The following is a 16,891-nucleotide window of genomic DNA, read 5'->3' as shown; positions in this document are numbered from 1 at the left end:
TATTAGATTGATATTTAGCCAAGGGGTTGGACTGGAAGTCCCTTGTGGTCTCTTCCAACTCTGTGATTCTGTGATTTGATGGAGGAATGGATGAATACAGTACTCAGAATTCAACCAAACCTTCAATTGCCCTGCATTAAACTCCTGCTAAGTTTCAGAACATGGCAAAGAAGTGTGTCAAAACATGTATAAGCTGGCAACTAAACCAAGACTCGGAAAAGGTACTGGTTTAGACTACAGCTCCGAGATTCTCCCAGCCGACATGGCAACCAAGCAGGCTGGAAGACTCTGGATGTTGCAAGCTCTGAGCAAAACTAATCCATCTGCCTAAAATAAAAATAAAAAGGTACAGATTTCCAGAGGGGATAACCACCGCACGCCTCTGACATATTGCTATTAATCTCTGCATGAAGAGCATCCATCTATTTAATTCCCCACTGGTTGAGAGGGTGAAGGTTGAACATCTCTGCATATTATTCTCCAAGGAAGGAAGGGGTGGGTGGGTGGTAGGCAGCCCTTCCAAATGTTACAAGTCTCCAAATTAAAAAAAATATCTTCCTTCCTTGCAAAAAAAAACAAACAAAAAAAAAACAGAGAGAGAGAGAGAGCATTGTTTGCTAACAGCTGCTGATCCCAAAAAGCTAGAGGACAGCTGGTTTCCTCCAGTCAAACAAACACGGGAGACTTCATCCTTTTTGGCTCGTGCGTACGCTGTTGCCTTTGGAGCTGATGGAGCAAAAATAAACCACCCGGTTCAACTGCAGCAATTGAGAAAATAAAATGTCATCCCTTTTTGGAACGAGACCTGAAACAAAACAAAGCTACGACGTGGTAGAGGGAGGCCTGATGGAGAGGAATTGGTTCTCTTGGCTTTCCTCCTCAAAGACAACCAGTAATTGGGGCCAAGCGGAAACACAATTTTGTCACTTAGGCACCTGTAATATCAAGCCTGTCATCAGATAACATAAATCTGAATTGTGGTTCACAAAGGCTTAGCTTGAGGGTCAATGAAAGTGGTGAGCTAACATGGTGTAGTGGCTTGAGTGCAGGAATACAACTCTGGAGTCCAGGGTTCAAATCCCCGCTCATCCATGAAACCCACTGGGTGAAACTTGGGCAAGTCACATTCTTAGCCTCAAGGGGAGGCAATGGCAAACTTCCTCTAGGCAAATCTTGCCAAGAAAACTCCATGATAGGTTCATCTTAATCTTGCCATACGTCAGAAATGAATTGAAGGCACACAACAACAACAAGAACACAATGAAAATGAGCCTGTCCTCATTCTTGCAACAGGCACTGGGAAAGTTAGTTGTTTTGGGCACCAGTAGTCTTTGGCAGAGAAAGCTAAAGACCTTATAAATCTCCAAATCACAGGGCTCCATAGGATAGAGTTACAACACTTAAAGGGTGTCAAACTACACCACTTAAAGTGGGATTCAGAGGCCATGTCTGCCCAATGGTACAATGCCCAAACCTGCATATAATTCCATGGCAAAGGAATGGGAAGAACATAAAGGAACATTGAGTTAAGTGAATCCACCCTTTCATTCTGACAACTTCATTAGACCAGTACTTAGGTTTTGCAAGGTTTGGTTTAGGGAGCTGGGCATGTTTGGCCCGGAGAAGGGAAGGTCAAGACATGACATGATAACCGTGTTAAAATATTTTAAAAGATGTTATATTAAGGTTGGGACAAGCTTGTTTTCTGCTTCTTCAGAGACCAGGACACAGAGCAATAGGTGCAACAACAGGCAAAGAGATTCCACCTAAAAAGGGGATCATAGGCCTGATACAGATGGGCCCTTTGTGGTGTGGTGGCAGCAATACTAGGGTTAGGGACCATGCGGCAACTGCATGGTCCCTAACCCTAGTACGGAGTGGCAACGTAACAATGGCGGCATCCCGTATACACCATTGTGATGTAAGCACTGTGTGGCAACACACATTGCACAGGTTGTGAGTGCGCCATTGGTTTTTCCAGGTTCTTTTTACTCCGGAGGGAATTAGGCCACTGGCAGGCTGCCCTTTTCAGGCAGTCTGTCCCGGGCCATAGAATCATACAATTGGAAGACACCCCAAAGGCCATCTACTCCAATCCCCTTCTGCCATGCAGGAAGATGCAATCAAAGTACTGGTACTCCTGACAGATGGCTATCCAGCCTCTGTTTAAAAACTCCCAAAGAAGAAGGCTCCACCACTCTCCAAGGGAGCGTCTTTCCCTGTTGAACAGCTCTTTCTGAAGATTTTCACACTGGTGCTTACAGTGGGTTATGTCCCGGTAAAGCATCTTAACAACGTCCCTGAAGCATGAAGGTGTGAAAGCCGGTCACACTTCTGAAACATCAGTGAAGCATCCCCTCACCTCTACCATCCTTGAATCATTTGCAGCGCAGCCATTTCCTATTAATGCAAAGTTCCCGTTAATAGGAAATGGCTGCTCTGCAAACGATTCAAGGATGGTAGAAGTGAGGTGATGCTTCACTGATGTTTCAGAAGTGTGACTGGCTTTCAGACCCTTGTGCTTTAGGGATGTTTTACCAGTGCTTTACTGGCACTTAACCCATGGTAAGTGCTGGTGTGAAAATCTTCATTGTCAGGAAGTTCCTCCTAATGTTGAGGTAGAATCTCTATTCTTAGAGTTTGAATCCATTGTTTCAGGTCCTGTTCTCTAGAGTAGCAGAAAACAAGCTTACTCTCCTTTTCCATATTATATCCTTCCCAACATTTAAACAGGGCTATCATATCACCTCTTAAACTTCTCTTCTCCAAGTGGAACATACCCAGTTCCATAAGGCATGATTTCCAGACCCTTCACCATTTTGGTCCTACTCTGGACACACTCCAGCATCTCAACATCCCTTTTGGATTGCGGTGCCCAGAACTGGACACAATATTCCAGGTGGGGTCTGACCAAAGCAGAATAGAGTGGCACTATTATTTCCCTTGATCTAGACAATATACCTGTATTGATGCAGCTTAGAATCACATTGACTTTTTTTTTTAGCTACAGCATCACACTATTGACTCATGTTCAGTTTATGGTCTACTAGGACTCTTAGATCCCTTTCACATGTCATCTTGTTAAGCCAGATGTCCCCTGTCTTATATTTATGTATTTCATTTTTCTCCACCTAAATGCAGTACCTTACATTTCTCTGTGTTGAAATTCATTTTCTTAGTTTTATCCCATCTTTCTAATCTATTCAGGTCATTTTAAATTTTGATGTTCTCCTCTGGGACATTAGCTACTCTTCCAAATTTGGTGTCATCTGCAAACAAGGAAGAACTTCCTGATGGTAAGAGCTGTACAAAAGTGGAATATGGTGCCTTGGAGAGTTATGGAGTCTCCTTCTTGGGAGGTTCTTAAACAGAGGCTGGATGGCCCTGTGTCACAGGGAGTGCTCTGATGGCATCTGGTTAGACTGGATGACCTTTGGGGTCTCTCCCAACTCTATGATTCTATGATTCTAAGGTGATTTCATTCCTGTCTCTGAGTAAAATATGACAATTCCAGCATAGAAAATGGCATCAGAGCCACAGCCATGGAAAACCCTAGATAATATTACTTTCATGTTCATCTTTAAACTACAACCATGGATCGACATGGAAGGAAAGTTGGGGAGAAGACACACATTCCTCATTTGTAGAATTGACTGTGCGTTTCTGAAAAAGTAAAATCTGTGAAAAATGGAGGGGGTGCTTTTGAAGGCAGATGTGGTTTTGTCAAAATGTCCTTCCTTTGTCTCATCCTTAGACTGACATCCTTACTATGCTCTCTCCTGGTAGGACAATAGAGAAAGCTTTTGGTACTTCCAACATCTGACATCAAATATAGAACCCTCCCTTTAATAGAGATTTTTTCTTTTAAATGATGTGTTCCAGACGTGAAATCTCTCAGTCTACAAATCAACTTCAAAAGTTTCCGAGATTAATTTTTCAGTACCCCAGAAAGCAGTCCTGCCTTTCCCCAGATCGCAAGTGTGAAAATGTATGTCTCATCTCCGAGGAAGCAAAGATGTATTAATTAATTTCTTATCTTGCCACGCTACAAACAAGACACAGAATAGAATAGAACAGATGCTTCATTTAAAATCCCATTAACCTTTCTGTCAGCGTTAATTTTTTAAAAACTCCCCCCACTGCAAATGCTTTGCTATATCCGCTTTGAAAAGACACTATGTGATTGGTTTTAAAAGGGGTAGGGAGAGGTAGAAAGCTGTCATAAAGGAATCTTATGTTGTAATATTTGAGATAAGATCTTTTCCAGACCCCATTCCTGCAAATTTGCATGAAAATAACATGAAGGGTCAGGGTTCATGTCCATTTGTTAATTCTTGCAGTTATTCCTCTGTACTTCCAAAACACACACAGAGTCCGCCATGGCCTTAGAAAGTTGAGCTTGGATTACAGTCCCCATTATCCCCAGCCAGCCATGACCGATGGCCGTGCTGACTGCGGGATTCCATGTTCACACTGACAGGGGGATTCTGGGAGATGCAGTCTCCAAAAGGATCTTTCCCAGCTCTGATGATGGGGTAGAAGAACCAGCACCATAGAAGACCATGGGTGAGATCTACATCATGTTTCTGCATTGCAAACCGACATTCACATAGCTTGGTTGCTGTTGTGTGCCTTCCAGTTGTTTCTGACTTATGGCAACTCTACGGCGAATTGATTGCAAGGGTTTTTTGGCAAGTTTTGTTCAGAGGGGGTTTGCCTTTGCCTTCCTCTGAGGTTCTGAGAATATGATTTGCTCCCAAGGTCAACCAATGCTTTTCCATGGCTGAGCAGGGATTTGAATCCAGTGCTCAAACCACTGTACCACACTGGTTCTCATAGCTACACAGTGCTTATGCTGCGCTATCTTCCTGCAGAATGCCACAGTGTACAATTGAGTGTGCATTTGTCAATGTGGCCATCAGTTGTCCCATTGTGCAACTGTCCCAAGCTCTTTGTAATTCAAATTAAAACTTTCAGTCCCTGAAAAGAGAGAAACCCTTACTTTCTATACTTTCTGAATCTCCCCGAAATATCTGTTTCTGTTGTGCCCTGGGAACGTTACATAACACATGGAAAAAAAACGGGGAACCACTGTGTCGGCAATGCGCTTAAAAATATGTATGTGCGTGTGTGTTGTGTGTGTGTGTGTATGTGTTTTGTGTTTGTGTGTTATGCAGCCAAGTTTCAAAGCACCTGCAGCAATCTGCATGAAAAGATCTGAGTTATGCTTTCTACCGGCAGGAAGCAAAATTAGGACAAAAACATATCTTCACTTATGCATCGCCTGCTTTTCGGTTTGCTACTTTCAAGAAACCCTCGCCACACTGATCTTTGTCTATCAGTGCATTTTCTCTGCAAATCACTTTGGCTGCAAGTTTTTGGTCACACGCACAATTCATATAGAGTGTTACTCTGGGAATTGTTCAAAAAAGTTACTTTTTTGAACAATTCCCAGAATCCCCTAGTCATGCAAGCTGGGGACTTTGGAATTCACCCCCTTCCTCCTCCCACTACCAAAAAAAAAAAAAAAAAAAAAAAAAAAGAAACTTTTCCAAGCTCTGATCCTGTATTTGTGCTGTATTACTTTGGACTGCAACTGGAGACACACATTTTTCACCCACAAATACTCTCAGCACTCAGCCATACTGGCTGGAGGATTCTGGGATCTGTAGTTCAGAAAGTAACTATGCCAAACTCCTTTACAGACTTTGGTTGCATCTGCATTGGAGAAATAATCCAGTCTGAAACCATTTTAATTGCCATGGCTCAGTACTATGGAATTCTGGTATTTTGTTGTGGTCCCAAAGCTCTCTGACACAGAAGGCCAAATGTCTCACAAAACCACAGATCCCAGAATTTCATTCCAGTGAGCCATGGCTATGAAAGTGGTGTCAAACTGGATGGTTTTTTCCATGCAGATGCAGCATCATGCCACCTTCTGCCACAGATGCAAGGGAAACAGGCCCCAAACACAGCCATGGGGCCTGAGTTTGGCCCCAGGGCTGTGCTTTGCCTATCCAGTCTAGGAAGTGTGACAGCAGCACAAACTGCAGTCCTGCCAATGTTACATTTTATTTCCACCCCGAGCCATCAAGTGAGCTAAATTGCACCTGCTGCTTTTAGTGTCTCTGACTGCAAACAGCTCTTCCTCTGGTTTCATGAAAGGAAACAGCTTTTTACAATTAGCCTCCGTTGCAAAAAGAATGATGGATGAGGAACGGTGGTAGGCTGGCTTGTATTGATTAATTGCTAGTCGCTGGCCAAAATCAAACATGCCGGAGCGTATTAATCACCTTTAATCAACACAAGTGATAAGGGCAGGTTTTCAACACACTCTTCCTTGTAGTTTGTTCTGATTACACTCCTTTTCTCTCTCTTTTTAAAAAAGGCACCATTAATTGAATCGGCAAAGGATAATGAATTGCTTCTTTAACTAGAACCGATGTTCCCACCTTGCAAGAAGATATAAAGGTTCATAGTCCTACCTGCCTACTAAGTGGTTTATTAGATTTTGGTGAGGATTTTCTGCTGGCAATGGAAGACCTGCATTTGAAGAAAGGATGAAAAGAAATAGACTGGTTTTGCATTTCGGTATAGACCTATCTATTTGATACTTGCCCAAGGCTCACAAGAGAACTGGAGCAGATTGTGTCTCTGAAATTTGGGCATTTGCCAGGCTTAACAAGGTGTTCTAGAGATGGGAAATACAGGTATACCTCATGTAAGAAAGTAGATGTTATTGGGTGTTATTTATTTAACTCAAAATTTGCTTTTTGCTGTTATTGTGCTCTTTCAAGTTGCATGTGGCAACCCTAAGGCAATCTGACCACGGGGTTTTCTGAGGTCGAGAGGGTGTGACTCACCCAAAGCCACCCATTAGGTTTCCATGGCTGAGCAGGGACTCAAACCCTGATCTCCAGAGTTGTAGTCTAATGCTCTAGGGGCAAGTTCCTATTTCACAAAAAGGAAGAGCGGTCCAATATATTCCAGAAAAGTGATTCAAAACTACCAATATAATTGTGCGTAACGGGGGGGGGGGGGGGGGGGATTTCAAACCTTGTACACACCACATGAAAGGGTCTGTCAAAACACATCCAGAGATGAATATTTTCTTTCAGCACTTCCACTTTTCTTATCATTACCATTTTGGAGGCCAAACTTATAGATCTGTATTTAAAAAAGAAAATGCTAGCATTTGAGTGTCGGACTATCTCTGGAGACCAGGGTTCAAATCTTGGCTTGGCCATAGAAACCCACTGGGTGAACTTGGGCAAATCACACTGTCTCAGCCTCAGAGGATGAAAATGGCAAGCTTCTTCTGAAGAAACTTGCCAAGAAAACCCAAGGATAGGTTTACCTTAGGGTTGCCTTCAAGTCAGAAACAATTTGAAGGCACACAACAACAACAGTTAGTGTAGCAGGCATATCTGCTTTCCTCTTTTCTCTCTGTATGGCTGTTCATAGATGCTTAGGGATCATTCGGACATCTTTTTTAGTGTGACAATGCGAATTATCTCCCTGACGCATTCTGAGTTTGTTATTCACACTATGGAGCTGCATCAGTGTGCATCTCTGCAAGTCTTGTTGCACACACATGCAAGCATTTGAATAAAGATGGAGTCAAGATGTGAATGCATTCGGAACACATTCAAGGCATGCAGCATTTTATCTTGGGTCTATTCAGATCTATTTGCATCAGTTATTCACACTACTGACAATGCAGAACTTTTATAAAAACTCTGGGGAAAATCCAATATCAATCATCTTGGACCAAGTGGATTTTTGGAAGCCCCCTCAAATTAAACCGGGATGCATTCGGGATGTGTGTGAACAACAGAGATTCAACCTGGATTAATCCTGGATTATTTTCACAGTGTGACTAACCCCTTAGTAAGAGATTCTGCTACTGTTTTCCTCGCTTGTTGCATTCATATGGCTACTAACCAAACACAGCACCAGCAATTCGTGACAAACAAAGCTAATCTTTTGTAGAGAATGGCCTTTGGGAATACCAAATGTCAGCAGAGCCCATTCCTGGCAAAAGAATACTGTATTATCCTCAAGCATGGGTCTACCTCTTGCTACATCACTTCTGCTAATTAATTTCTTGCATCCATTGTACATGTCTCTGCCGGAAGAGGTTTAACAGCTGAATATGCTCCCCAAATTTAAAACAGCATTCAAAATCCAGTGTCTTCTGGCAGGCTTCTCCAGATGATTTTTAAACTGTGAATTTTTAAATGATGAATTGTTTTAATATATCTCTGTCTTGTTTGTCCTTTTAAACTGATGTGTGCTTTTAACAGATGTGTTTTGAATTGATGTTGTGACTTCATTAATTGCTTTTGTTCCCTGCCTCGATACATGGGGAGAGGCAGGCAAGAAATAATAATAATAATAATAATAATAATAATAACAATAATAACAATAATAATAATATCCTAAGGTGTACAAATTATAATCATTCATGACAGCATGTTACATAGGCTTATAAGTGCTCAGGAAAGGTGACCCCATTCTTACTCATGTTATTTCCCACCTGCTTTTGCAGCAAGGAGACTCTGGAATAGTCTCTGGCGTTGTGGTTTGAGTGTTGGACTATGACTCCAAAGACCAGGGTTCGATTCCCATCTCAGCCCTGAAACTCACTGGGTGACCTTGGGCAAGTCACACTCTCTCAACCTCAGAGGATGGAAATGGCAAACCCCCCAAACAAAGCTTGCCAAGAAAACCCTATGATATGTTTGCCTTAAGGTTGCTGTAAGTTGGAAATGAGGTGAAAGCACACAACACATACCAACATTGTATGCTCTTGAGCTGGCTTTTTAAGGCTGGCTTGTTGAAAAGAAAACTCCTCCCTAAGTCAAGGAAGTTTACTCAGCAACTGATTCCAGCTCATGGATTTGCTTGTTTATTCTGTTTATGAACTTATCAGGGTTCCTAAGCTTCCTATGTAATGAGAAAAACTAGTTTGGTGACTCAAAGAGGCACCCGGGCAAACTAAACATTCTGGCTCAACTCACTGTGACCTAGGCTGCATCTACACTGCAGAATTAATACAGTTTGAGACTGCTTTCATGGGCATGGCTCAATGCTATGGAATCCCGGGACTGGTAGTTTTGTGAGATACTGAGCTTCCTCTGTCAGAAAGCTCTGGTGGTACAACAAGCTACAAATCCCAGGATGCAGATGATGCCCTTGTTGGCATCATGGCCAAGCATTTACAGTGGTGCATTGTCATGGGGGAGCTTCCCGAAAGTAAAAAGGAGTATGTTTTGTCAGCTTTGCGTTTGGATTAATGTTGCATTATTTCTCATTGATGGTAACGCGTCTGAAAAACAACCCGCAAAAGTGGATTTTAAAATCCCATTTCTGCATGGGATTTAACCAATTTGTCTCCAATTTACCTCTGTGTGATAAAGCCCTATGATTCTACAGATCAGTCACAGATGTATCATTTACCAGCAAAAACAGCGATTTGTGACAGCTTTTGGCACCAACCCAAGTCTTCTTGAAACCTGGAATTATAAGCAAGTCCAGCAGAGCACATCAATATAGATACACATCAAGGCACGCAAAAGTGAAGGAGACAAAGACAATTTGATTTTGATCCATCTTACCTATAGTCTCATTCTCAAAGTCGGAGTGTCTCAAGCACTTCTCCCGTTCATATTCAATGGCCAGCATGATGGAACATTCGGGAGGTGTTCCCGACACCTAAAAGAAGCCCAGGGCGAAAAAAGAGAGAAGAGATTTGTCTTCCAAAGGCTAGTGCACCATTACTGAAAACCAGACATGCTCACCTTGAAAACGCTAAGCATAGTCAGCAGCAGCAAAGGAAAGCACACAACAGTAAAACTCTAATAGTGCACTCACTGGAGACACACTATCATGATCCACCACAGACAGTGAAATGATCAACTGTCCTTAAAGATTGCCCAAAGTACTCAAAATAGGACTAGCACCATGGACAGCTTCTCTAAAGTTCATACTAAAACTCAGAACAGATTCACTATTGCACTGACACAACCCCACTGCAGGCCAGTGGTGAAACCACTGACGGTGACTATGGATGCATCTGCACTGTGGAAATAATGCTGTTTGACACCACTTTAACTGTCATGGCTCCATCTTCCAGAATCCAGGGCTTTGCAGAGAAGGCGAAAGACCTTGCAAAACTACAAATCCCCAGATTCCATAGGATGGACCTACAGCATCCAAAGTGGTGTCAAAATGCATTGTTTCTACAGTGTAGATGTACCCTATTATTCCCAAACACCCATCCTTACTCAGAGTATCTAATTGATTCTGCAGTATACAATCGCATAAAAATGGTCAATGGATTCAGAAGGGAACGGATAAACAAGAATAAGGGCATGTTCCACTACCCTCCCATTATGAGCTCCATTATTTCAGTGTCCATTAAGGTATTTGTTCAAGTCCAAACTAAACTGTGATGGATAACTGCAATGTGGCTCTTAATTCCCATATGTTCTTTTTTTGGGAGGGGGAAATAAAAGCTGTAATATCTACATTTGTGGGTTATATATGTTAGCCTGACATGTCATTGCAGTCTCTGAATAAATACCTACCACAGCCCAGTGCTATTATAAAAAATTAGGTCAATATGTACTTGGGATGTGGAACCTTAGACTATTAATACATTTGGGTAAATATACAAAGAAGAAATTTCAAGGCGTAGTTTCCAGACTGTTGTGCAAACACACCTCCTATCAGATCATACAAGACTAGGTCACTAGGTACCCAAGAGAACAACGTCTCCCAAATGAATGTACTTGCTTGCTCAAATCATCAAAACTCGATTCTGTATCCCTTCTGCATCAGAAGCAACACTGATGGCTACATGCCGCAGGGAATTCTCTAGGTGGGTTCCCTCCAGGCTGATATTAAACATTTTAAGAAGGATGTAAGAAAAAGACAACTTTGTCTTTTGTCTCGCTAATGTCTCATCTAATCTAGCCTGAGTCCTAACATCATTACAGCATGTGGTTCCCTACTCTTTCTGCAACAGGGCTTGGAATCATCCAATCTCCAGGCCACATGTGGCCTCAGAATTATTTTTATGGTGAATTTCTTTCACTTTTTTTTTAAAAAAATGATGATTTTGGAGGGTATTGTGTATAGCATTTATGGATTCATAGCCTGCAGCTATGCATTTGTGACCTAGAGTTACAGATCTGTAACTGCTCTGTATTAAGTATGTAGAGAGATCCTGTAGCACCTTTGAGACTAACTGAAAGAAAGAAGTTGGCAGTGTAAGCTTTCATAGACTTCAGTCTACTTCATCAAGTCCATATATCGTATCTATGCGTATACACAGATATATCTTTGATTTGTGCTTTGTATTCAGTAAACTATGTAGAAGATAACTTCATGCAGCTTTTAAACCGTGTTTAGAGCCTGGGAAAAGTGGCAATACTTATCGCATGATGCCTCCTCTGACCTGTGTCTCTGAAGTGTGGTTAAGGTGTCCCTTTTCATTGACAGAGGAAACCCATCAATGACCTCCCACTTGTCTCCAGGCCTGCCCCTGAGATCTGGCAACCCTACCCAAGGCCTCCCGACCTCCAAATATGCCAAAAATTGCCTTCTCAACCTCCTGAGTCTTGGGGAGGGGGGGCTTTGGGGATGAAATATTTTTGAAGTTTTTGCAAAGAAAAATTGGGAGGACACTGAAGGACCTCAAGGGGTGTACTCCTGACCCCTGAATGTCAAAATATGGGTCTGGATTTTATTGGTAATTCCCCCAAAACAATGGTGAATCAACCCATATGGCTCTATGGCTTTACTCTGGTTGAGTTTCTCAGTAGGATACAAGCTATAGATTGTAAGCCACTGGAAGAGAGACCTGCCTTTCATAATCATGCTACTCCCTGAAATGCCATCTATGTTACTGATATTGTTTTGATCCTTTTCATTAATAACATCTGCTGGTTCTTTTGGAATTCATTTCTGGGTTAATCTCAGCATTTTAAGGCTATTCAAGTGCAAGCTGCCTTGGGAGCTCAAAACCAGTAAATATATCTTCAGCAAAAAGATAAAAAATAAGAACTCTTTTATGTTGAAGGAAAAGGAGGGCTAAGATCACAGCATCATGAAAAGGAATTGTCTGGCGTCTGCAGCTTGCTACTGTATTTTACCTTTCTTTGAAAGGCACTATCTAATTTTAAAGTCAATTGCTGTTCAATCTGCATGGGAGAGCTTTCGAAATGACTATAATAAACGTGATGCCTGGGCAAAACTCAATCAGAATCAAACATCCCTGCTGGTTTTTACGGGGTAGATCAATAAGCAATGATCACCACGGATATTGCCAGGCTCAAGGGATCTTTTCTCTCAAAGGTTTGCTGTAGGTACTCTAAAGGTTTGAGAAACTGGTTCCAGATTTTGAAAAGGTTTAGAGGAGCTAATGGAAGGTGTTAAAACTGTTTGTGGGAGCTGGTTCAGTAATTTTGATACCTCCAAACAGCCCAAACAGAAGCCTGGGTTGCATGCGCACTGCAGAAATATAGTCAGCCCTTCACAGTTGTGGCTTTGACCCTTGTAGAGTTGATCATTTGTAGCAGTGACTCATATGTTCTCTCGAGGAATTTTTAGGTCCCCCAGTTCAGCTCTGCTGGAAGCTGACCATAGAGTCATGCTGGAGAATTTAGAGATTCCTCACGATAACATTTCTCTAGGCATTTCTGGGTCATCCAGTGCAATTCAGTGGTCAGCCTCCACCTGACGTTGACCATAAAGTTGCCCTGAAGCATCCAGAGATTCCTAGAGAGGTATTCTTTCTGGTTAAAAAGAAAGGTGGTTTTTTTATTTTTCTACTTTCATGGGGATCCTGCATACCTAAACCCAGTGAATATGGAGGGTATACTATAATGCAGTTTGACACTGCTTCAACTGCAGTGGCTCCATGCTATGGAATCCTGGGAATTGTACATTGGAGCATCCATGGATGGCTCTGCCCTGTTTCTCCTCAATGGTGGCACATGCACGTGGCCATGACAATGCAGTCATGTGCACGTCAACCATTATTGAGGAGAACAGGACTTGAGGTCCCACGATATTTGCCATCTGTGGAGAAGGGGGTCTGGCCATAGTAAGTACATTTCTATACTGCTTATCAGTGAACAAGTACGCCCTAGGCAGTTTACAATGTGTAAGCCAATTGCCCCCAACAAGCTGGGTACTCATTTTGCCAACCTACAAAAGTATGACAGGCTGAGTCAACCCTGGAGACCTGCCTGGGATCGAACTCACAAACTTGTGGCTACAGTACTGGCACTTAACCACTGTGCCACCAGGGCTCCTTATGCACCGATACAAAGGGCTGACTGTAGTTCATTGCGGCACCAGAGCAATTTGAGAGAGAGGGCTAAATAGTTCACAAAACTGCAAATCCCAGAGTTCCCCAGCATTGAGTCATGCTAGTTAAAAAGGTATCACACTACATTAATTCTGCAATGTAGATGCAGCTGTGGATTGGATTCAGCCCTCACCCCAACCATCACTATCATACTCTGGAGGAAATCAAAACATCACTTTGCAATATCATAGTTTTGTCTCCTTCAAGGTATGGGGACCCAAACTGGTTCTGCAGGTTGCTGCAAATGCATTCACTACAACATCCAGAATTTCAGATTTAAGACTGGATTTTGCACCAGAATGACATTAGACAGTGAATGTTCCTCCAACCCCCATGCTCACTTTGAACACGATGTGCATTTTAATGCCCATTTAAACATGGCTCCTCTTTTACAGTTTGGCACAATGCAGATACCTTCTTTTTAAATACTGTGGGTGGAGCCAGATTGAAGTGTAAAGAAAAGAAAGAACCTTCTCAGTCTGGTTTGGTGGGAAGAGGCGAGAAGGTCTTCTCAGTGGTCAAAAGCAAGCCCCCCACTAGAATGAATCTTGCCAAGAAAACCCCATGATAAGTTTGCCATAAGGTCACCATAGGTCGAAACAACATGATGGCACAGCATTACAACAACCCAGCACATTAGCCATATCTGCAACGGCCCAGGGCAAAATAAAATGGTGTTTTTATTACTTGTTCCTTCCCTTATTATGACCCAAATCTTCCATTCTTCTTTTTATTTTTAATTTCAGGAAAGCACATGTCTGTGTAGCAAAAAAACAGGCATAGCTGTCAGATGAAACCAGAGCCATCCTCAGCTCCCTGCAACCACCAGAACTGGGTCAGATGCTTAAATAGGGCAAGATCAAAACTGCCTCTTTCATTCTCAACTCTAAAACACTCCCAAAAAGGGGCTGTCATCACAAATACCTCCAGTGTCCAGGGATGCTCCGCTTTTTTGGAGGGGGGTGGCTTTCTATCATGGCAGGTGGAAGCATAAATTACAAACGGTATGCCAGCCTACTTTGCTTAAAATAATGTGAGTGTCGCAATGTGGCTTTCCTTGGGGCAGAATCTGGGCTCTCTTATGCTTGGCATGCTGTGTGATGGCTCTCCATCATTGTGAGGCACTGAACTGCAAGGTGGTGGTTTTTCCAAAAGCCCTGGGGCCCTTTCACACTACACAAAATGACAGCCTTATGCTTCCACCTTAACTGCCATGGTTCAAAGCTATGAATTTTTGGCACTGACAGTTGAGGGAGGGGCACTGAGAACATCCCCTCCACCATTTCACAGCTGGAAACTGAGGCTGCATCTGCACTGCAGAAATAATGCACTTTGATACCACAATAATTGCCATGGCTCCATGGTGTCACAGCATACTACAAATCCCAGAGTGCCATAGCATGGAGCCATGGAAGCTAAAGCGGCATCAAATGGCATTATTTCTGCAGTGTGGATCCTGCCACAAATATGTAGTGAAGCAGCATCAAAGTGTGTTCAAGATAGCAAAAGTTACTGATGAGGAAGAAGACACAATCTTGGAGAGGCTGCAGCCATTTGCTTTTGCCTAGGATTACTGGGAAGGAGAAAATTCCACTTCTCCTTTCGTCTCCCCATCTTGCTCAAATGACTGAGGATCAAATACTAATGTGCATTGAAATCAGTATTTTTGGAAAGGAGGTAAGCTGAGCACAAAAGGGGAAAGCAAGATATTTTAAATAGGATTTGAACCTACATATCTGCACCCCTTTCCAGAACAACGTCTACCTCCTTTCGTTTAAAACCAGGGGTAGGGAAAATGTGGTCTCCAAGTACCTTTTTGTTGTCCCAACTTGAGTAGGCCCACTGAATCAGTTGTTGAATAGCGAGTCAACATATAGGAAAATCCAACAATTTTATTGGCTCTGCTCTACTAACAATTTGTAGCTGTTGTGTGCCTTCAAGTTGTTTCCAACTTCTGGCAACCCATCGTGGGGTTTTCTCAGCAAGATTTGTTCAGAGGTTTGCCATTGCCTTCCTTTGAGGCTGAGAGAGTGTGACCTGCCAAAGGTCACCCAATGGGTTTCATGGCCAAACTGAGAATCCAGAGTCGTAGTCCAACACTCAAACCACTATGCTATTTGAAAGTTATGTAAATTGTTAGTAAGATCCACTATGACAAAGACATCAACATAGTCAAATATTTCCTATATCTTAATTCAGTCATTAATAAAATGGAGACAGCAGTCAAGAACTCAGGAAAAGACTAGGACCTGGAAGTGCAGCTATGACAAGACAACACAAGATCCTCAAGTGTAAGGAAATATCCTTGAATACCAAGGTCAGGATTGCCCATGCCACCAGATTTCTATGCACTGCAGTGAAAGAATGCTGATAGGAAGAGAATCAACTCGGTTGAAATGCAGTGCTGGAGAAGTGTACTGTGGATATCATAGACTGCCAAAAAGACAAATAAATCAAGCCTGAACTCCCCTAGAAGCCAAGACAACTAAGCTGTCATACTTTGGACATATCACAACAAGACATGTTCATTAGAAAATGCAATGATGCTTGGCAAGGTAGAAGGCAGTAGGAAAAGATGAAGACTGTATTATAGGTGGATAGAACCAGTCAAGGAAGCCATGGTCCTGAATTTGCAAGACCTGCTGCTGTTGATAACAGGATGACTTGGAGGTCTCTCACTCCTAGGGGTGCCATAAAGTCAACCTGATGGTAGTTAACAATTCTAGTAACAACAGGATTTAGGCCATTAAGGGAAAATCCATAAAAAATTGATTGGATTTTAGGGGTGCCACATTGAAATGTGGAGAAGGCTCCTCGACCTTTGATGGTTGTGTAGAAGAGGGAATTTCAGCAATACCTGCTGAAATTTTCTCTTCTGCACAACTTAGTGAGAGCTAGTGTGGTGTAGTGGTTTCAGTGTTGGACTATGACTCTGGAGGCCAGGGTTCGAATTCCCACTTAGCTTTGCAAACCCATGGGGTGACCTTGGGCAGGTCACATGCTCTCAACCTCATGGAAAGGCAATGGCAAGCCTCCTCTGAACAAATCTTGCCCCCAAACACATACAATAAAACAAAAAGAACAATCCAACCTAATACAGGACCCCCTCGATATTTCATTTCCATATTTCCTTCTGGCAACCCTGCATGTATGTTAACTTCCAATTTTGACTTTGGGGACTGGAGGTTGGAGGGACTTTGGGAATATGCTATGTCCCCCAATGCAAAAACATAACTTCTGGAGGCATCCAATTATTGGGAGCAGCTTTTTGGGGCAAAAATAAATCAGCACAGAGAGGTGTGAAAATGGCCCGGAATTGTGAGATTCTAGCCCTGGACATTAAATCTGCCCTGGTTCCCTTGCAAGAATCTCTTGCACAATCCCAGCAGTGATTTACAACCTTTCTTTATTTGAATTTGCCTAACAATGTTGACACATCCTCCTCTGTCCTCCCATCATGGCTGTTTGTTCAGTTGCTATAATCCCAGGCAAGATGTTTAGAAACACAAA

At 42.5% G+C, this 16,891-nt stretch overlaps 1 protein-coding gene across 1 annotated transcript in view; it reads right to left on the bottom strand.

Moving 5' to 3' along the window:
- Window positions 1-16,891, bottom strand: part of VIPR1 (vasoactive intestinal peptide receptor 1) — a 104,206-nt gene that overhangs the window by 58,913 nt on the left and 28,402 nt on the right. The window contains exon 2 of the mRNA XM_089533721.1: window positions 9,621-9,717. Within this exon, the coding sequence (XP_089389847.1) occupies window positions 9,621-9,717 (97 nt within the window). The remainder of the gene's footprint in view (window positions 1-9,620; window positions 9,718-16,891) is intronic.

The sequence above is a fragment of the Sceloporus occidentalis genome, unplaced genomic scaffold (genome assembly GCF_023333645.1).
Source record: "Sceloporus occidentalis isolate IW3139 unplaced genomic scaffold, rSceOcc1.0.p SCAF_7, whole genome shotgun sequence".
Lineage (NCBI taxonomy): Eukaryota > Metazoa > Chordata > Lepidosauria > Squamata > Phrynosomatidae > Sceloporus > Sceloporus occidentalis.
The sequence above is the reverse complement of the archived record's forward strand: the minus strand, read 5'-3'. Positions and strand labels throughout refer to the sequence as shown.